Genomic DNA, 17,108 nt, shown 5'->3' with positions numbered 1-17,108 from the left:
GCGAACACTTTTAATGATACATTAGAAATTATGTTAAATTTCGTCTGAATTGATATACAATTAATACAAATTAGCAGCAGTGTGTGCCACTCCTGCAAAAGTACATTTTTATGTCATAGGCAATACTTAATGTAGAAGTTTGTTTTAATAATTACCGGTATTACCCAGGTATACAATTTGATATTCAGACTGCACACAGTCTCTATTTTTCTCTAAAAACCTTGTAGGGGGATTGTCACAAAAGTGAAATCTATAAGCCCTGAGAGGCAATTCTTAAAAATAACCGCCCATTAAAATATACCAGTTGCTAAAGTTGACTCTTCCCTGATATAAATAAACAACTGGAATCTCACATTTGCATGCAATGTATAAGCTAATGCTTACCAGATAATTTTATACCTTAAATACACATTTTTATACTCTGTAAATACTGTCAATTTGTCCAGAATATTTTCTGATACAATTAAAATTACAGCCATATATTTAATACTTTGTTTTGGCTTTAAAAATTAAAAAATTTACTTAATACAGCAGTTTTGAGGTACAGACAGATTTTGCCATCATTAATGCAAGATTTTTACTTTGAATTATTCACATCTTAATATAGTAAAACTTAAATAAAATTTCCATGCAAATCAAAAGAGCAACAGCACTACAGTACTAAAAATAATATTGTCTGTGGAAGGTTGTTTTCATCTCTTTAGGGAAGATTGATCAGATGTGAGATGACTAAAAAATAAAATAAAAAATAATAAGGAATTTGCAGTGGCATGTCCAGGGTGGCTTTTCATCCACTGTTATCCATATTAAACTGGAGTTAAGAACATGTCCATGCTTTTTGCATAATTTGCATTAACAAAAACTTAATGTTTTTGAGAAAACAGGAACTTATAGTTCCATGAAGGATAAAATTCCCCGACTACGTATCCACTTTTCAGTAACACACAAACTCTGAAGTTCAAAGTTCAAAACCTAGTCATACATTTATTAATGACTTTATCACTGCCATCAGACATGACTATGATAACAATCAACAACTCCTCACACACAAAAAACAAACAGCAAAAAAATTAAAAAAAAAAAAAAAAAAAAAAAAAAAAAAAAAAAAAAAAAAAAAAAAAAAACCCAAAAAAAACCTTATAAAAAGTTCCCAGTAATACGTAAAATGTATGAAAACAAAATCCCAGTAAAAAGAACCGTCATTAATAATGAACACATTTACCAGCAGGCACTTCTGTATATTGGGGTTTCACTGTACATAACTGTTCAAATCTACAACTTGGATTGAAACAAGACATTCCTGGAATCAGCAATTTTCACACCCACTCTGTCTTTCATAACTTTCTCAACTGCATTACAGATGTGTTCAAGATACCAGAATGAAACTCTCTTGTGAACAGGAAGATACAACACATGATCTATCAAGTATTTAGCGTTGTGTGGAAACAGAATGTCATCCTTCTCCTTGCTAAAGGCATGATTCGTTCCAGTTGTGCTGATGGGCGGAGAGCACATGAACTCTGCAGATGTTGGTGTTTCATTTACATTTCTTGCCTTGGGGGAGCCACTTGCTTTAGCTGTGCCACCAGCTGAAGACGACATTCCCATAGCAGCACCAACTTCTGCTTGAGGCAACAATGTAGAATAAATAGGTTCCATTGTTTTGATGTCCTGCCTCGTCTTGGCTTCATCTGCTTGGTCTACTGCACTCTGCTTTGTTCTGAAGACAGTGGAAAGTTGTGTTGCTCCTTTGTACGCCTCTACACCTTCTTTTTCCAGTGCTTTTACAACTTCATCTGGGTTGTCCTGTAACAGGAGAAAAAAAATTGGTGAAGCACTGATTAAAGATACCGTATACCACACATATTTCTATTTTGTTGGTTCAATAAACCACATTGGGATGGTAGAAGAACACAAGGTGAAGACAAAAAATTTTGCACTTGAGCCTCCTGGCTGATCAGGATGGAACTTATCTTTGGCATTTTCATTTGAATGGGACAATTCAATTCACATGTACTAATTTGTATGCACCTGGGTGGAGACATTTTGAGTGCAAGACTGTTTTTTTTTTTTTCAAGAACACAACACAATGACCCTGGCCAGGGCTTGAACCTGAACTGCTCCATCCAGAGTCCAGCTCGCTAACCATATTATTTTAGGCCGCATGTCTCCCACTAGAAGAACATAACAAAACACTGAAATCATGTGCTTAAGTCAAGTGATTTACAGGCTTTTCAAGTGTCAATCCATCAATGTCAGTGATTCACATTCAAACTTTTTAAGAGTCATTCATTAGTAGTAGATAAATATAAGCGGGAGATCTGTATGGGTGTTTACAATGGCGAGCCGATAGGCGAGCCAATGTAAACGGCCATACAGATTGGACACAAATATTTTATTTTACTTGTGAAATGAAAACAAGGAAATTAAAGGAAAAGTATTGAAATGCAAATCGGTAGATGTCTGTATCAAAAGTTAATGAATACTAATTAGCTGAGCAGGAGTTCCTATCAAAAGTTTATTCTATTGTTTGATTTGTATTGTGGTTTACAGTTGTGTACATGTGATCTGAATACTGTGCTGGGATTGGTTTGCACCTTCATGAATAGTTAATGAATTTTACAACTACCATTACTACTCACCACTACCAAAGGAAAGAGCCAATAGCTTTTGATGTCTGCTTTTTGGCCAGGAACAAACACATTACTTGGTAGATTTCTGCTCACAAAGTCTCCTTTCAACTTGACAGTGCGGAAGTCTTTGCTACTCACTCTTCTCAGTCGGTAGAGCATGAACCTCAATAGCATGGCTGATGGTCGATATCGAAGCTTATTAAGAGTTACACCTCCGGGAAATGCGCGCAGGAGAGAAATGAAATACTCTTTATAATTGAATCCCAGTAGATGAAAAGTATTTATAAACAGCCAGTTTGTCAAAAAATTATTAAATCCAGCCATCATAAGCAAAGAATAGCAAGTGAGTTTCTTGAAGTAGGTCCATTGATTCTGAACAGGAAACTCTTCTAGCTTGGCTCTCATTTTCTTTAGAATTTCAGGATTCTTAACTCTAACCATTGCCCCACCCAAAGATGTATAGTACTTTATCGATCCAAAACTAAAAAATGTCAAGTCAGAGAGTTTGTGACCTTTTCTTTTCAAGCCTTGAAATGATTCAGCACAGTCTTCCAATACGTACAGCCCATGTGCACGTGCTACTTGGAACACTTTGTCCAAATTGATCCACTTGCCATACAAGTGAGCAGCTACAATGGCTACTGTCTTGTCAGTTACAGCAAGTTCAACAAGTTCAGGTTTAGGTGCAAGCGTGTCGAGATCAAGGTCAACAGGTACAACCTTTAGTCCATGACTTTCCACTACTGACACCATGTCTGGAATATTTATTGCTGTGAAAATTACTTCTGAACCAGCTGGAAAGTTCATGACAGTCAGAAAGACGTCCAGAGCAGTTCGGATTGAAAAAGCAGCAAGCCATTGTTCAGACCCACCAAACAAGTCCTCAAGTTTGCTTTGAAGTAGTTTTCTTTCTTGAGAGGTGTTTCTGGTTGTTGAATAGCTGAAGGCAGTAAGAATGTCTTTCAATGTTGCATCTAAATAAAAACACAGAAGATGTTAAATATATTAATGATTGTTAGACTAGGAATGTGTAAAAATGACAAAGGAATAATGATCAAAAACAGGTATAATGAGATATAGTAAAGTCACACTCTGGCAGAGTGTGCTACCAATCCAATGCCAGGTTAGCCCTCAGATAAAAGAACATCTGTGTAGGAGGCTAGCCCTCAACATTTTGTGAGCATAAGTTTGCTGACTGAGCTGGTGCCTACATCAAATTTCAGCAAAACTCTGATGGCAAAACATGCAGGAGTAGACAGCAGTAAAGACAAAAACCTAATTTTCTATCCCCTTTGGTGAAAATATTTGAAATACAAAATTTTTTATTCTGGAGGAAAATTTGCCATTATTTTTGGGGGGGATCATGTGTACTTACGGCACCCCCGACGGGTCATCGACACAGCGTCGCCCGCGATCGACAGTCTCACCTCTCAGTGTACTAGATCGACACTCGACCAACAACGGGCGATAGTCGGTCGAGTGTCGACCGCTCGGTCGGGCGATAGTATCCTCCTAGTCGGTCGACACTCGGCCGATACTCGGTCGATCTCTATCGCGCTCTGCTGACACACGGTCGGTGTCGATTGATATCCATACATCGTCATAGCGGTCGCCACGCAGTCGAGCTCAACCGTAAAATCCGGATGCCCTGCGCTTATACAAGGAGTTTTGGGTGGGCTTATATAGCGGAGGGGTTTATATCCGGGAGGGCTTATAAACATAACCAGACAAGAAACCCACTTAATGCATTAAATTGTTTTTTTTTTGTCTGTAGCTCCTGACCAACCTGCGATCAGGCGTTTTTTTTTCTTTTTCGAATCAGTAGTAGGGAGGGAGGGCACGTTTCGGTTATCTGCAGCACTCTGCCCGGAGCGGCTTCGGGGATCTGTAGAACATATCCGGGGCAACTATCAGACTGATGTTCCGGCAGACACTGTATTGTCTTTTTGTTCTCCACTAGATTTTCTTCCTGCGCACATACAAAAACGTAGAAAACAATCGCAACAACATAGAAACAATCGCGCTCGCGTTGCTTTTTTAAGGGTGAATTTTTTGGGCTCGTAGTCTAATTGTTAAATAGAATAACTGATGAACAACGTTGAAATGAAAATTGCTGCTGTTAAAAAAAATACTTTCAACGTACAAGACATAGAGTACCCCCCGCGTAATCAATCGAACCAAACATCTGACGAAAAATACTGAATCAATCGAGTCGTCGTGTTATCTGGCGATCAAATTAATCATTTTATTAAAACAATTTGAAACTCAGGCTGATTTAAAAAAAAATACTGACTAAAGCAACAGAGACTTTTCGAAAATTTAACTTCTTATAAGTTTTTACAACATCATTTTAACTTTTAGATTTTTTTGATCAGTTTCAAACCGTTTTTAGTAACACGCATTATAGTCGCACATGTAATCGAACTCCAACATCGCCTGGGTACTCTCGTTTATAATCCCAAGACCACACATAACTTTAGAAACCTGTTGAAACCGGTTTCTCCGGCTTATCAATCGAACGATAAAGGATCAATGAGGTTTGTAACGTGTGTTGTAACTTAAAGCTTCCTCGCGCTATCAGAAGATGAAAATCAACTAAGACTAGTATAGTCTAAGCTAATTATTATAGACCTATTCAATTTTCTGGGATTCTTGGTATATCTTAAATCGGAATGCAGTCAGCGTTATTTTCAAAGGGGATTCTGCTCAGCAATATCTTGCAAAAGACGTTGAAAACATCCATCTGGGTGAGGATCGCCATACCATCTCCTCCACATAAATTCATGCAGGTATTCTATCAGAAAGTTCGGGTTTGTATTTCCCTTCATTTTCTTGAACTTTTCTTTCGCTGTGGACAATAAATTGCTTTCAGCGTGTTGTGTATGTACCCCAGTGACCGGGTCAACAAAATGCAGAGAATGATTGACTTTCGGTGAAGTAAACAGTCGTCTCTGTATCTGGCGATATGCTGCCCACTGATCAGTGTGGACAATTGAACCGGGTTGTACTTGACGTTGTATAATCCCTTTGGGGTCATGAACGACAAGACATTTGTCAATTTATTAAACAACAAAAACTCCACCCCACAATTAAATTTACTGCTGAAAATTATAAGAATTAACTTATTTTTAATATCCTGGACACAGTAGTTTATAAAGGAGATAGATTTAAAAGAATATATCCTTGACATCAAGACACACTATAAGCCGAAAAAAATCCAATAATTCACTTTACCACGTTCATCCACTGGGTGTTAAAAGAGGATTTTTTTATTAAAGGCGAAGCAACAAACTCTTCAAAAAAAAAAAAAGATTTGAAGATAACTTCTTTAACTTCAAATTGCGCCTAAAGCGCGCGGCTACCCAAACAACTTTATAAAGAGGTCTCTAACAGGAGTCAATTTCGCCAATAGAAGTCGATCGGCGCTCCAGCAAACAATTAAAAAAAAGAAAAAAATACTGCCTTTTGTAACTACCACATACAACCCAGTGTTCGCGACCAATTAAAATATGAAACTAGTTAATAAAATCGCCTTGTGAAAATAATTCACAAGGCCTCTGATGGTATTTTATAAGAGAGGCAATCTCTCAAGACATGCTGGTTAGAGCAAAAATTTAAATTGTTATACTGCGTCGCAAAAAAACCCATGGGGGAGTCCGGGTCCATTTTCATGCAATAAACTCATTTTTATTTTGTTTCGCGCCTAGACTCGTTTTGAAACAGTGGCAAAGGGTAACTCGGAAATGGCCTATTATCCTTTCAACCAAAATTTTAAGGCTGTCAGGGATATGAAGTTCAAAAGGAAGGGAGAATAAAAGGGACGAGAAAAAAGAAAGGAAAAAGACAAGAAGAAAAAAAATGAAAATCAAAAACAAAAAGTCCAAATTGTGGCTTATACGCATGCGTCAGAGTAATGGTGTACATTTTGTACTTTAACGTTGAGAAAGTCTAGCTCCTCAGTAAATTGGTTTTACAGCAAATGTAAGAACATGTAAGAGCATGGTAACCAAAAAACTGATTTAACGGTTAAAAAACGGCATTTTTGAGAAAATTTGCCAGTTAAAGGGTTAAAATGTAATTAGCAATGAAATTTGAATAGTATATATTAAATTTTAAGTTGTACAAGCTTACAAGCAATAAACCTTTTACTGTGTATAATCAACATTCCACAAACTATTTATCGAAACAGATAAAAAATAATAAGTTGCTGTTGTTCATGTACTATAAAATGTTTTTCCTTAAAAAGTGCTCAAATGTTGTCTTGTTTTACGAGTCGCAAAGTTCGAATTTTATATTAATCGAAACACACAGTTTGACTCTCCTGTATAAATTTAAGCAGTATTTTAAAAGATAAGTGACATCGGTGAAGGTTTTAACTCTCGACAATGTTCGGCGGTCAAGTATTTTTTTGTTTTTGTTTAACTAAAACGGGTGCATGTTTATTTAAGAAAAAAGAAGAAAGAAGAAGGAAAGAAAGAAAGAAGGATGTATGAAATGTAAGGAGGTATCCTCGTTGATGAAAAATACATGCTACGACTTTTAGAAAGTCTAGTATTACAGGAACATAGCGAACTAGTAACATTAGCCTTTCGAAAGCTCTGAAATGACAAACCATTTTCCGAGTTAAATCGTCACGGCCCTCCATCGCTTCTCGACCGTCGACTCATCGACCCCCTTTTGAGGAGATACTGGATCACCGAAACAACGAAACACTACAGACGACCGACACGCTACCGACAGACGACACACGCTACCGACACCGACCGTAAGTACCGATCGACTCGACACTCGAGTGTAGTCGCTTCGTCGCGATAGAGTGTCAAGAAAATGAAAGTCTGTCAACTGTGTGTCGATCGCGGGTCAACCGATATGTTGATCGGTGTCGATCGAGTGCCGCGTGGGTCGGTCGAGTGTCGATGATAGTGTCGATCGTGGTCGATCGCTAGTGTTGATCGACACTCGATCGGGGGTGCCGTAAGTACACATGATCCTTTGGGGGTGGCTTGTTTTAAGTAAGGATATTTTTTGGGTATTAAAAACAGTCAAAGATTTGTGGTAGTGGTCTTGTTTAGAGTAGTCATCCATAATGTTTTTGTTGAAACAGAGGTGTTCTTGGATGTCTCTAGCATTATTAAAATGACTAGAAGATAAGGGAAAGATAAATTCATATGGTATGATGAAAAAACAAACATAAGCATTCAATTTCTAGTGTTTTTCTGTAGTAATATCATTCCTCATTTCTGGAAATTTAAGGGTCAGAAATTCAGCATGAAGGGGTTTTAATTTGGATTTTTCTGAGATTTGTTGGAAGCTTTGGGGATTTTGGGGGGTCTTGATTCTTGCCCCCATTCATTCATCCCCGTCGCTGGGTACCCCCACCCCCCCCCCCCCCACCCCTAGGAAGAAGGTACATAATATTTTATAGCAACATGTGATCTGTTCTTGCCACAAACTAGACCACAAACTGACCAAAAGCTAAGCAGGGTTCAAAATTCCATCACTGATCGACGAATTAAAACTTTTGTAACGTAGAAAATGTCGACATAAAAGAATATCAGTATATTGTCTTCAAAATTTCTCTCCGATATTGTGTACAACAACGTCCACTCTAATTAGTTCACTATGCATGCAAGCTTCGCTCGATAACTTACGATTTCGAAATAAAATCTGTATGCAACTGCGAAATATTCATGGAATAGTTTAACACAATCCTTGATGGTTACATTAAAATAAAGCCTTTCAAGCGAAAACGCCCTCGCGGAACACTGCTAAACACAAGGCTAAACAATACATCTGAGCTCTGGCACTTTGTGAAGGCTGAAAGCATTTATACAGAAGGGCGATCTAGCTTGATCTTCGACATCATAGCGACTCGCTCTTATGGGAAACCTTTTAACACTGATGATTACTTCATTGTGTTTCTTTACAAATGACTAAATAACCGAGAAACTTTATAAGGGAGGAATTAACGTAAGTTCGCTGGGTTCGCTTGAAGTTCACGGAATGTTTAATTTATACCGGACCCAATACAAACCGAGAGTTTGGCGATCGTCTGTAAATGACGCCGCTCGCAAAACATCAACGTGAACCAACTTTCAAGTAATCAGTACTTACCAATAAAAAGACAAGCATATTTCTCAGGTAATATTGCCATCGAAACCCTTCCAAATGCGAAGCTGTAGTTTGGTAACTAAGTTAACAAAGCTTCAAACAGTCGATATATTCTACAAACTGAAAATTCCGCAGGTGTGTCGCAACTTCCCAGTGACTCTCTCTTTCAAGAACTTGAAAAGACTGGGACTAGTAGCGAACGCCTCCATATTTCGGACCCCCGCAGCTCAGCCCCTCCCTCGCAAAAAGCAGCGCGTCTTTTGTTCATTCGCATCCTCGGAGACCCGGGGCGTTAGTGGGGGCGGGGAAGTCTATACGGGCGCATTCGGCGAAGAGTAAGAACGAAAATAATAGCCCCTATTATTTTCGTTCTTGACTTTTCTTCCATTTTTTTTTCCCCGTTGCTTTCCCCGCCCCCACTAACTCCCCTGGGTCTCCGAGGAGGTTCATTCGCTGATCACCTACATTATTGTTAGCGGCTACTAATTTTAGCGATTTTGGCGAGTTGGGAGAAATCACTACCCCAAAGGAAATTCAAATTGGACATAGTCGACTTGAAAAATTCTTTTAAAAATGGATGCTGGACCCATTTTTTCTGACTTTTTTAATTAACTTTGTTCTTTCTGGCAATGCAAATGTTTGTTCAATTTCAAGTGAGTTTGTTTTTTTGTTTTTTTACTGAACACCTGTATTTCCAGCTGTTTTTTTAAAATTTAATTTTCGGAAAATCGCTAAATTAAATCTTGCTCAGAAAAAAATCTCTTAAGTTAGAAGCCGCTAACAATAGTAACCTCGAGGAAACAAAAGGTACTATAAAAATTTTAAGTAGCCTCTATCAAAGCCCCCGTTATTTGGGCCGTCGCCAGCAACCTAGGGCATCTCCTCACTAACTGTTGAGGAAAAAAAATTGCGTGACTTCATCCCTGAGTGGTGGGGGTGGGGGGTGGGGTACTCCGGATTTCAAGTGATAGGGATGATTGAATAGGGGCAAAATCAATACCCCAAAAAATCCCCAGGGCTTCCAATAGGGCTTTCCACAAGTTGCTCGAGATTTCCCAAAAAGTTGCCCGTAATTTTTCAAAAAGTTGCTCTAAAGATCCAAAAACGTTGCTTTTTATAATTAAAGTTGCCCTTAAAGATCCAAAACGCTGCTTCTAGTCAAGAGAATTTCTCTAAATATCATGCTAATTTCCTTTTGATGGTAAGATTTCTAAGCAGGGTTATGCATTTTCACAGCAAAAGAAGAATCTAAATAACATATAAAGGTGAAAATTTAATAAAAGGATTTCTTTAAATGAGAAAAATCGTGAAGATGTCGATGACAGTTTTGGAATGCTTTAATGCAGAATGAGCCGAAAGTTGAAACGACTTCAGACGTTCCTCGAAAATCGTCGGCAAACTTCGCAAATCTTCGGAAACGTTCGTATTGCCTTTGAACAACACTCGGATAATCTTCGGAGATCTTCGGTCTGGAAATTGCTCAAAATGTAACAAGTTGCTTGAGAGGAAAAAAGTTGCTCCAAGGGAAAAAGTTGCTCGAAACATGAAAAGTTGCCAAAAAGTTGCCGAGCAACTTGTGGAAAGCCCTAGCTTCCAACAAATCCCAAACAATCCCTGGACCAAAAGTTAACCCCCCTCCCCCTTCCAAAAAATTCTGAATTTCTGACCCTTTAAATTCCCAGAAAAGGGGAATGATAAAACACAAAGAAAAACATTAGAAATTGAACGCTTGTGTTTATTTGTCATACGACATACCATTTGAAATTATCGTTCCCTCATCTGGTAGTCATTTTAACAGTAATAGAGACATCCAGAAACACTTCTGTTTCAAAAATAGCATTATGGATGACAACTCTAAACAGGACCACTGCCACGAAGATTGTTTTTGATATCCAAACTTGACATCCCCTGGGGGGTACTCCCTATAATGGCCTATACGCGCAACTTGGAGGCTCCGCCCGAAAGGGGTACCTTTTTCGGGCTTCAGGTATATAAAAGGGTAGGGATTTCGCACGTTTAGGTATGTGAAATTGTAGGAAATTCTGTCATTAAGATATTTAAAAAGGCCTTTAAATTAAATATTTCGAACAGACGCAACTTACGACTGTATCGTCTTAATTTATTAAGCCCTACATTTATATGTCAAGAAAACGTCCTGTTTTAAGTATATGTCGTGTCCTGTAGGTATATGAAAGGGGTACCTTTTTTCAATAAAAGATATAAGAAAAAGGTGCCTTTTCTGTCAAAATGGTATATGAGCTCATATACCATTGCCTGTTAACCAATCAAAACGCGGGAATTGAAATATACCATTGTTAGTTTTTAATAATAAAGGGTAAGGGGTTGGACCTCGGGATGGAGCCTCCCCGTATAAAATATATCCCCCCCCCATCCCGCCCTTTCCATGCAGTTTTTACTTTTGCACCATCACACATTATCAATTTATTACACAGTGAGTAAAAATCCTCAACAGATTTGTGAACCATGTTAACTTTAATGCCTCTTTCAGATTTTTAAATCTCTGAGGGTCTTAACATAAAAGTGACCATCTCATACTGTCACTTGTCATAGTTTAAAATGTTCTCGCATACTAAAAACCATTTAACTTATACATTACAATATATAACATCTATTTTCTTTCTAAAATGTTTATGCTCAGTCTGAGCATTAACCTGTATAACAATATTTCCTTAAAATTCTTCCAGAACACTGGTTTCAATGTTCCTTATTATAAATTAAGACCTCTATTAAAGTTCTGATCTCAAAACATCTGCCCAAGACATGACACCTTTGATTATTGATCAGTTTTATGATGCTGAGCCAAAACACTTCAGCTACCTCAATGCTTTTCAGCCTGCATTGTTAAAGGAAGCTTCTCAAGTTCAGAAAGAAAACACATCAACAACCTACCAAAATCGTGTTACTAAAAATTTTGAAACCCAACAAATTGGGGGAAATTTTTTTTTTTTTTGCCAAATTATCCTAGACTTAGACCCTGGGTTTATTAGCTTGTAATGAGGCTCCTTCTAAAATCTAGAGAGAAATGGCTTCCAATTAGTATGCAACCTTTGGACTAAGGAGCCTTGTTTTTATACCTTGATCAAGGTTATAACAGCTAAGGTTTAGAGATCATACAAATCTACAGTCTCCAGTTAACATACAAGGATTTTGAGGATTTTCAATTTTTTAAGAGTTCAGTCAACCTCTTCAATTGTTGGTCCCCCAGAGCTGGTTGAGTCAGAAGTAGGAGCCCCACCCCCTTGGGAAAAGCCCCCAGCTCCTGGCGGGGCACCACCAGCACTCTGGTACAGCTTTGTTATGACTGGATTACAGATACTCTCGAGCTCCTTCTGTCGTCTTTCATACTCCTCTTTGCTTGCATCAGGGTTACAGTCAAGCCAGTTGACTGCTTCGTTGCATTTGTCAACAATTTTTTTCCTGTCATCCTCTGAAATCTTATCTTTCACCTGATGAATGAATTAATTATTAACTACATCAGTATGGATATGCCCGAAAACTTAATTAACCCTACCTTGAATCCCAAGGGGGTACTCCCTATAATGGCCTATATGGGGGGCTCTGCCTGGAAGGGGTACCTTTTTCAGGCTTCAGGCATATAAAAGGGTAGGGATTTCACGAGTTTAGGTATATGGGAGACAATGTTTTTCAGTTTCAAATGGGCATGTTTCACTGCACCCTCTGTCATTATCATATGCCAATGTGATTGTTTGAGCACTGCCCTCAACTAGGCGCCACCTAGGTTGAATAAGTGCTGCAACAGAAAAACTTAAATTGAAAGAGCACCACAGCACTCAACCAAATAAATATGGTACTTTTCAAAACCTGTCTAAATAACATGCATAAAAACCATTACAAGTACAAACCTTTTCATCCTCTACTGTGCTCTTCATGTGGTATGCATAACTCTCAAGTGAATTCTTGGCCTGGACTTTGTCACGTTGTGCATCATCTTCTGCTTTGTACTTCTCTGCCTCCCGCACCATGCGATCAATGTCATCTTTGGACAGGCGGCCCTTGTCGTTCGTGATGGTGATCTTGTTTTCACGCCCAGTGCTCTTGTCAACAGCAGAGACATTCAAGATTCCATTTGCATCAATGTCATACGTGACTTCAATCTGCGGCACCCCACGAGGAGCTGGTGGAATTCCAGACAGCTCAAACTTTCCAAGCAGATTGTTGCCTGCTGTCACACCTCTCTCACCTTCAAACACCTTAACAAAACAGTAAGGGGCAGTTTAGCCACAGATTTAAAATATAGTTACCAAGTTGTCAAAGTCGTAGTGTTTTAAGACACAAAAACAACAAGTACATACTTAAATTTTTGACCGAGCAACCTCCTAGTATGACAAGAACAAGTTACAGTATTTGGCAATTTTGTTCCTCGACAAAAAATAATGGGCTTTGTCAATTGGATAAAAAATGTGACAAAAAAACTTATCTGCCAATTGAAATTTTTTTTTTTTTTTTTTTTTTTTTTGTGGGGGGGCGCGTTTTTTTACAGAAATTGTCTTTGCAAAGTTTAACACCTGTAAATGGAGACACGAACACAAAATTAAAGTACACTGAGACACTGGCCAGCCTGAAATGCAAACTTCTTCACCTAAAGGTGAATGGACCACCTCACAAACAGATTCTCACCTTGGGGAAATTTGAGGTTAGTTTTTCCTTAGATACAATACTGCACAGGGTCACTGGTCATGTTTGGTCCAGGAATTAGAAATTATTCTTGTGATTAACCTAAAGGATATAAAATTACATCATGATTATTAAGTCTGGTTACCTGAATAAGAACACTGGTCTGATTGTCTGAGTAAGTTGTAAAGGATTCAGTTTTTTTGGTTGGTATAGTCGTGTTCCGCTTGATGAGGACCGTCATGACACCTCCTGCAGTCTCAATCCCGAGGGACAATGGTGCAACATCAAGCAGCAGTAAGTCCTGGACTTCACTGCTCCTATCGCCACTCAAAATAGCAGCTTGAACAGCGGCACCATATGCCACGGCTTCATCTGGGTTGATGCTCTTGTTGAGCTCTTTGCCATCAAAGAACTTCTGCAGAATCTCCTGAATCTTTGGGATGCGAGTTGATCCTCCAACCAGCACAACCTCATGCACCTGGCCTTTTGAAAGACCAGCATCACGCAGTGCCTTCTCAACTGGCTGCTTGGTGCTCTCAAACAAAGCACTGTTTAAGGACTCAAACTTGGCACGGGTAAGTGACGTGTAGAAATCAATCCCCTCATACAGGGAATCAATCTCAATGCTTGTTTGGGTACTGGAGGAAAGTGTTCTTTTTGCACGTTCACAAGCTGTTCTCAGGCGACGCAATGCACGTTTGTTGGTTGACAAATCTTTTTTATACTTCCTTCTGAATTCCTCGACAAAGTAGTCAACTACGTTGTTGTCAAAGTCTTCTCCACCCAGATGAGTATTTCCAGCAGTGGACTTCACTTCAAAGATTCCTTCCTCAATGCTCAAAATAGAGACATCAAATGTGCCACCACCGAGGTCAAAGATAAGAACATTGCGCTCAGCACCGACTTTCTTGTCAAGACCATATGCAATAGCAGCTGCAGTTGGTTCATTGATAATGCGCAAAACATTGAGACCAGCTATCACACCTTGAAAAGAGAAAATATTTTATTGTAAAAATTATGATGTGAAGTATATTTTCCTCTATTGTTAAGCATGGATCCCCCCCCCCCCCCCCCGGCATATCCTTTAGTTTCCTTAGGTACATACTATTAACAAAAGGACATTGCAGTTATTTTTTTAACTTCATTTATTACATGTATGGGGTTTGTGAATAGACCTTTAAAAAATGTGTATCCTTCCAAATTCCATGGGTCTCACCATCACAATTTTTTTCACGCAGTCATCTTTGGAGTCTTGACTTCTTTTGCAAGGCTAAGAAAATCTCAGCCTCTCAGAAGAGTCTCCGTCTTGAATAACGTTTGCCACGCCTTTTATTGTAGGGACCTCGTGCAGTATGCTTAAAACTGGGTTGATATAGAGCAAAATCAGCATATCCTACGAGGGCCAAAAATATTCACAAATGTGTTCCTCTAATAAACTAAGCTTCGCATTATGTACACATACACATTTGAACTAAATGCGCCATCCAAAAGAAAACAAAGTGATTTATTTTATTTTTGGTCAGAGTTTGAATGAATCTACTGTGATGTATTTTTTTCTTTTGGTTTGAAATTTTTTTCACCAGTTTGATTTTCATTAACAGACTTTTTTTATTTATTCATAATTTTAGAGTGTTTTATTGAATTTATCGTCACTGAGACGCTCAACTTTTGTCACTGGACTTTTGTTCCACTCTTTCCATTTTGATATTGATTTTACTGACAATGAAAAAGGGGAGAGGTTATTATGTGGAATATAGGAAAGCTAACTGTAGGGAGAGTTTTTATCTAGGCAGGTGATCCATAATAGAAGTCAAATAATTGCTTGTATACGTTGACAGCAATGAACCCTACCTGCATCTTTGGTTGCTTGGCGCTGAGAATCATTAAAATAAGCTGGCACTGTCACCACAGCATCTGTGATAGTTTTGCCAAGATAAGCCTGAGCTGTTTCTTTCATCTTTGTCAACACCATGGATGAGATCTGTGAAAAGATAATAAAACTTATGACTTTGACAAATGACCAGAAACAAAATCCAAGACAACAGTGCAAAATAAAATCAGGATTCAATCTCAATGACATGCATGTTTAAGTTTTAGTTTTGAATGGGGAAGATATATTTCACACTCAAGAGAGTAAGGGAAGCCAAGAGCCATGCAGCCCACACTGCCGGAGCTTATCCTTGTTTCCGTAGCATTAAGCGGCTAGGAATATTTCTACTCCCCCCTCAATAGGATGCTAGTCCATCGCAGGGTACCCCCAGCATTATTTCACCGGTATCCATTTATACACCTGGGTGGAGAGAGGCACTATGAGAGTAAAGTGTCTTGCCCAAGAACATAACCCAGTGACCCTGGCTGGGGGTCCAACTCGGATCACTTGATCCGGAGTGCGGCGTACTAACCATTAGGCCACCACGCCTCCCAAGAGAGTGTAACAACATATTTCCAACACCAAAAAAAAAACCCACACCTCAGTGAAGTCCATCAAAAATAATGTGTGTTGTATTTTCAACTCCCTTCTCAGTGTTCGTAAATGTGATGAAACACTCCCTCTCATGTTTGATAAACTACAATTGATAGCTTAACGAACTAGACCCTAGTCCTTTTCTGTACTTTGAGAAATATGTACATTAGTAAACAATATTTGGTACAATATCTGATCACCTGGATTACCATTTTCAAGTTAATCTTTTAAATACCTCTTCTGCGTAGAACGTTTTTGTTTCTCCTTTATATTCCACTCGTATTTTTGGTCTCCCAGAGTCGTTGATAATCTGTCAAAAGTAAAATCACTTGCTTACTATATGGATCGAATTTTACATCACTATTAAGCTTACCATGTACAGAGCATAAGAAAATGTACAACATGCTACTTGTATTGATATCTAATAGCCTAAGGTATTCCAATATATTACTTCCTCAATTTGCCAAAACACGCTTAAAATACCTTGAAAGGCCAATGTTTCATGTCATCTTGTACAGAGGGGTCGTCAAAACGTCGACCGATTAACCTTTTTGCATCTACAAACGAACGCAAGCAAAAAAAAAATTCAGTCGCATCTCTTCAATGTAACATCCCTTCTATCGTCAGTTGATTGTATAACTTACCAAAAACAGTGTTGTTGGGATTCATAGCCACTTGATTCTTAGCTGCATCACCAATCAGCCGCTCAGTGTCTGTAAAAGCGACATAGCTCGGAGTTGTTCGATTTCCCTGGTCGTTCGCGATAATTTCCACTTTCCCATGTTGAAAAACTCCAACACAGGAATAGGTGGTACCGAGATCGATACCAACTGCTGGCCCTTTAGACATGTTCACACACGAGATAAAGAAAACCACACAAAACGTTGGCAACTCAAAATGTCCACCGAAGCAAAGCTTTCCAGTGCTTTCCCTTTCCGTGAAAACGACAACATCACGTGACTAGATTTCGCGCCCTTCCCAGTGCATCACGCGACAAAGACGGCCTCACGCGAGGTTCATTGTAAAAAGTGGTTGTAAGTCCCGTATAAACGACTGATCAAACGGCTTTCCTGGATGACATCAAGTACAGGGTTTTTGTTAAAATTATTGGGACATGATAATTTGTTCATCTGTTTGTCTGGTATCGTTTTTTTATTTTATTTTATTTTTTTGTGGAGATGGGAGGTCTTCTGCATTTTATTATTTGTGGCATTTGAGGTGTTTCTTTGTTTGTAGCCTTGTAA

The 17,108-nt window shown here is 38.7% G+C and overlaps 2 protein-coding genes across 2 annotated transcripts; both read right to left on the bottom strand.

Annotated features, from left to right (window-relative positions):
• Positions 1 to 1,172: 1,172 nt before the first annotated feature.
• On the bottom strand, positions 1,173 to 8,881 carry LOC144630516 (uncharacterized). Its single transcript, XM_078488867.1, has 3 exons — positions 8,748 to 8,881; positions 2,643 to 3,607; positions 1,173 to 1,806 (listed from the first exon to the last, which is right to left on the bottom strand). Exons 1-3 carry the CDS (start codon positions 8,785 to 8,787, stop codon positions 1,273 to 1,275), a joined length of 1,539 nt encoding a protein of 512 aa, XP_078344993.1. The 5' UTR covers positions 8,788 to 8,881; the 3' UTR covers positions 1,173 to 1,272.
• A 2,337-nt stretch (positions 8,882 to 11,218) lies between these two features.
• LOC144629480 (heat shock cognate 71 kDa protein-like) lies at positions 11,219 to 16,840 on the bottom strand. Its single transcript, XM_078487692.1, has 7 exons — positions 16,509 to 16,840; positions 16,348 to 16,421; positions 16,100 to 16,174; positions 15,252 to 15,381; positions 13,546 to 14,384; positions 12,629 to 12,976; positions 11,219 to 12,211 (listed from the first exon to the last, which is right to left on the bottom strand). The coding sequence occupies exons 1-7, from the start codon at positions 16,711 to 16,713 to the stop codon at positions 11,939 to 11,941; spliced, it is 1,944 nt and encodes a 647-aa protein (XP_078343818.1). The 5' UTR covers positions 16,714 to 16,840; the 3' UTR covers positions 11,219 to 11,938.
• Positions 16,841 to 17,108: the final 268 nt, after the last annotated feature.

This window comes from Oculina patagonica, chromosome 11 (genome assembly GCF_052425735.1).
Source record: "Oculina patagonica isolate OP01 chromosome 11, crgOcupat, whole genome shotgun sequence".
Lineage (NCBI taxonomy): Eukaryota > Metazoa > Cnidaria > Anthozoa > Scleractinia > Oculinidae > Oculina > Oculina patagonica.
The sequence above is the reverse complement of the archived record's forward strand: the minus strand, read 5'-3'. Positions and strand labels throughout refer to the sequence as shown.

What these genes read in the sequence shown, in the direction of transcription:
- LOC144630516 (XM_078488867.1), bottom strand. Translation starts at nt 8,787, where the DNA reads ATGGCAATATTACCTGAGAAATATGCTTGTCTTTTTATTG. An exon ending in ATATGCTTGTCTTTTTATTG is followed by an intron (nt 3,608 to 8,747) that starts GTAAGTACTGAT and finishes GTTTTTATTTAG; the next exon opens with ATGCAACATTGAAAGACATT. An exon ending in GGCTCTTTCCTTTGGTAGTG is followed by an intron (nt 1,807 to 2,642) that starts GTGAGTAGTAAT and finishes CTCCTGTTACAG; the next exon opens with GACAACCCAGATGAAGTTGT.
- LOC144629480 (XM_078487692.1), bottom strand. Translation starts at nt 16,713, where the DNA reads ATGTCTAAAGGGCCAGCAGTTGGTATCGATCTCGGTACCACCTATTCC. An exon ending in TGAAACATTGGCCTTTCAAG is followed by an intron (nt 16,175 to 16,347) that starts GTATTTTAAGCG and finishes TACTTTTGACAG; the next exon opens with ATTATCAACGACTCTGGGAG. An exon ending in GCACAGTAGAGGATGAAAAG is followed by an intron (nt 12,212 to 12,628) that starts GTTTGTACTTGT and finishes TTCATTCATCAG; the next exon opens with GTGAAAGATAAGATTTCAGA.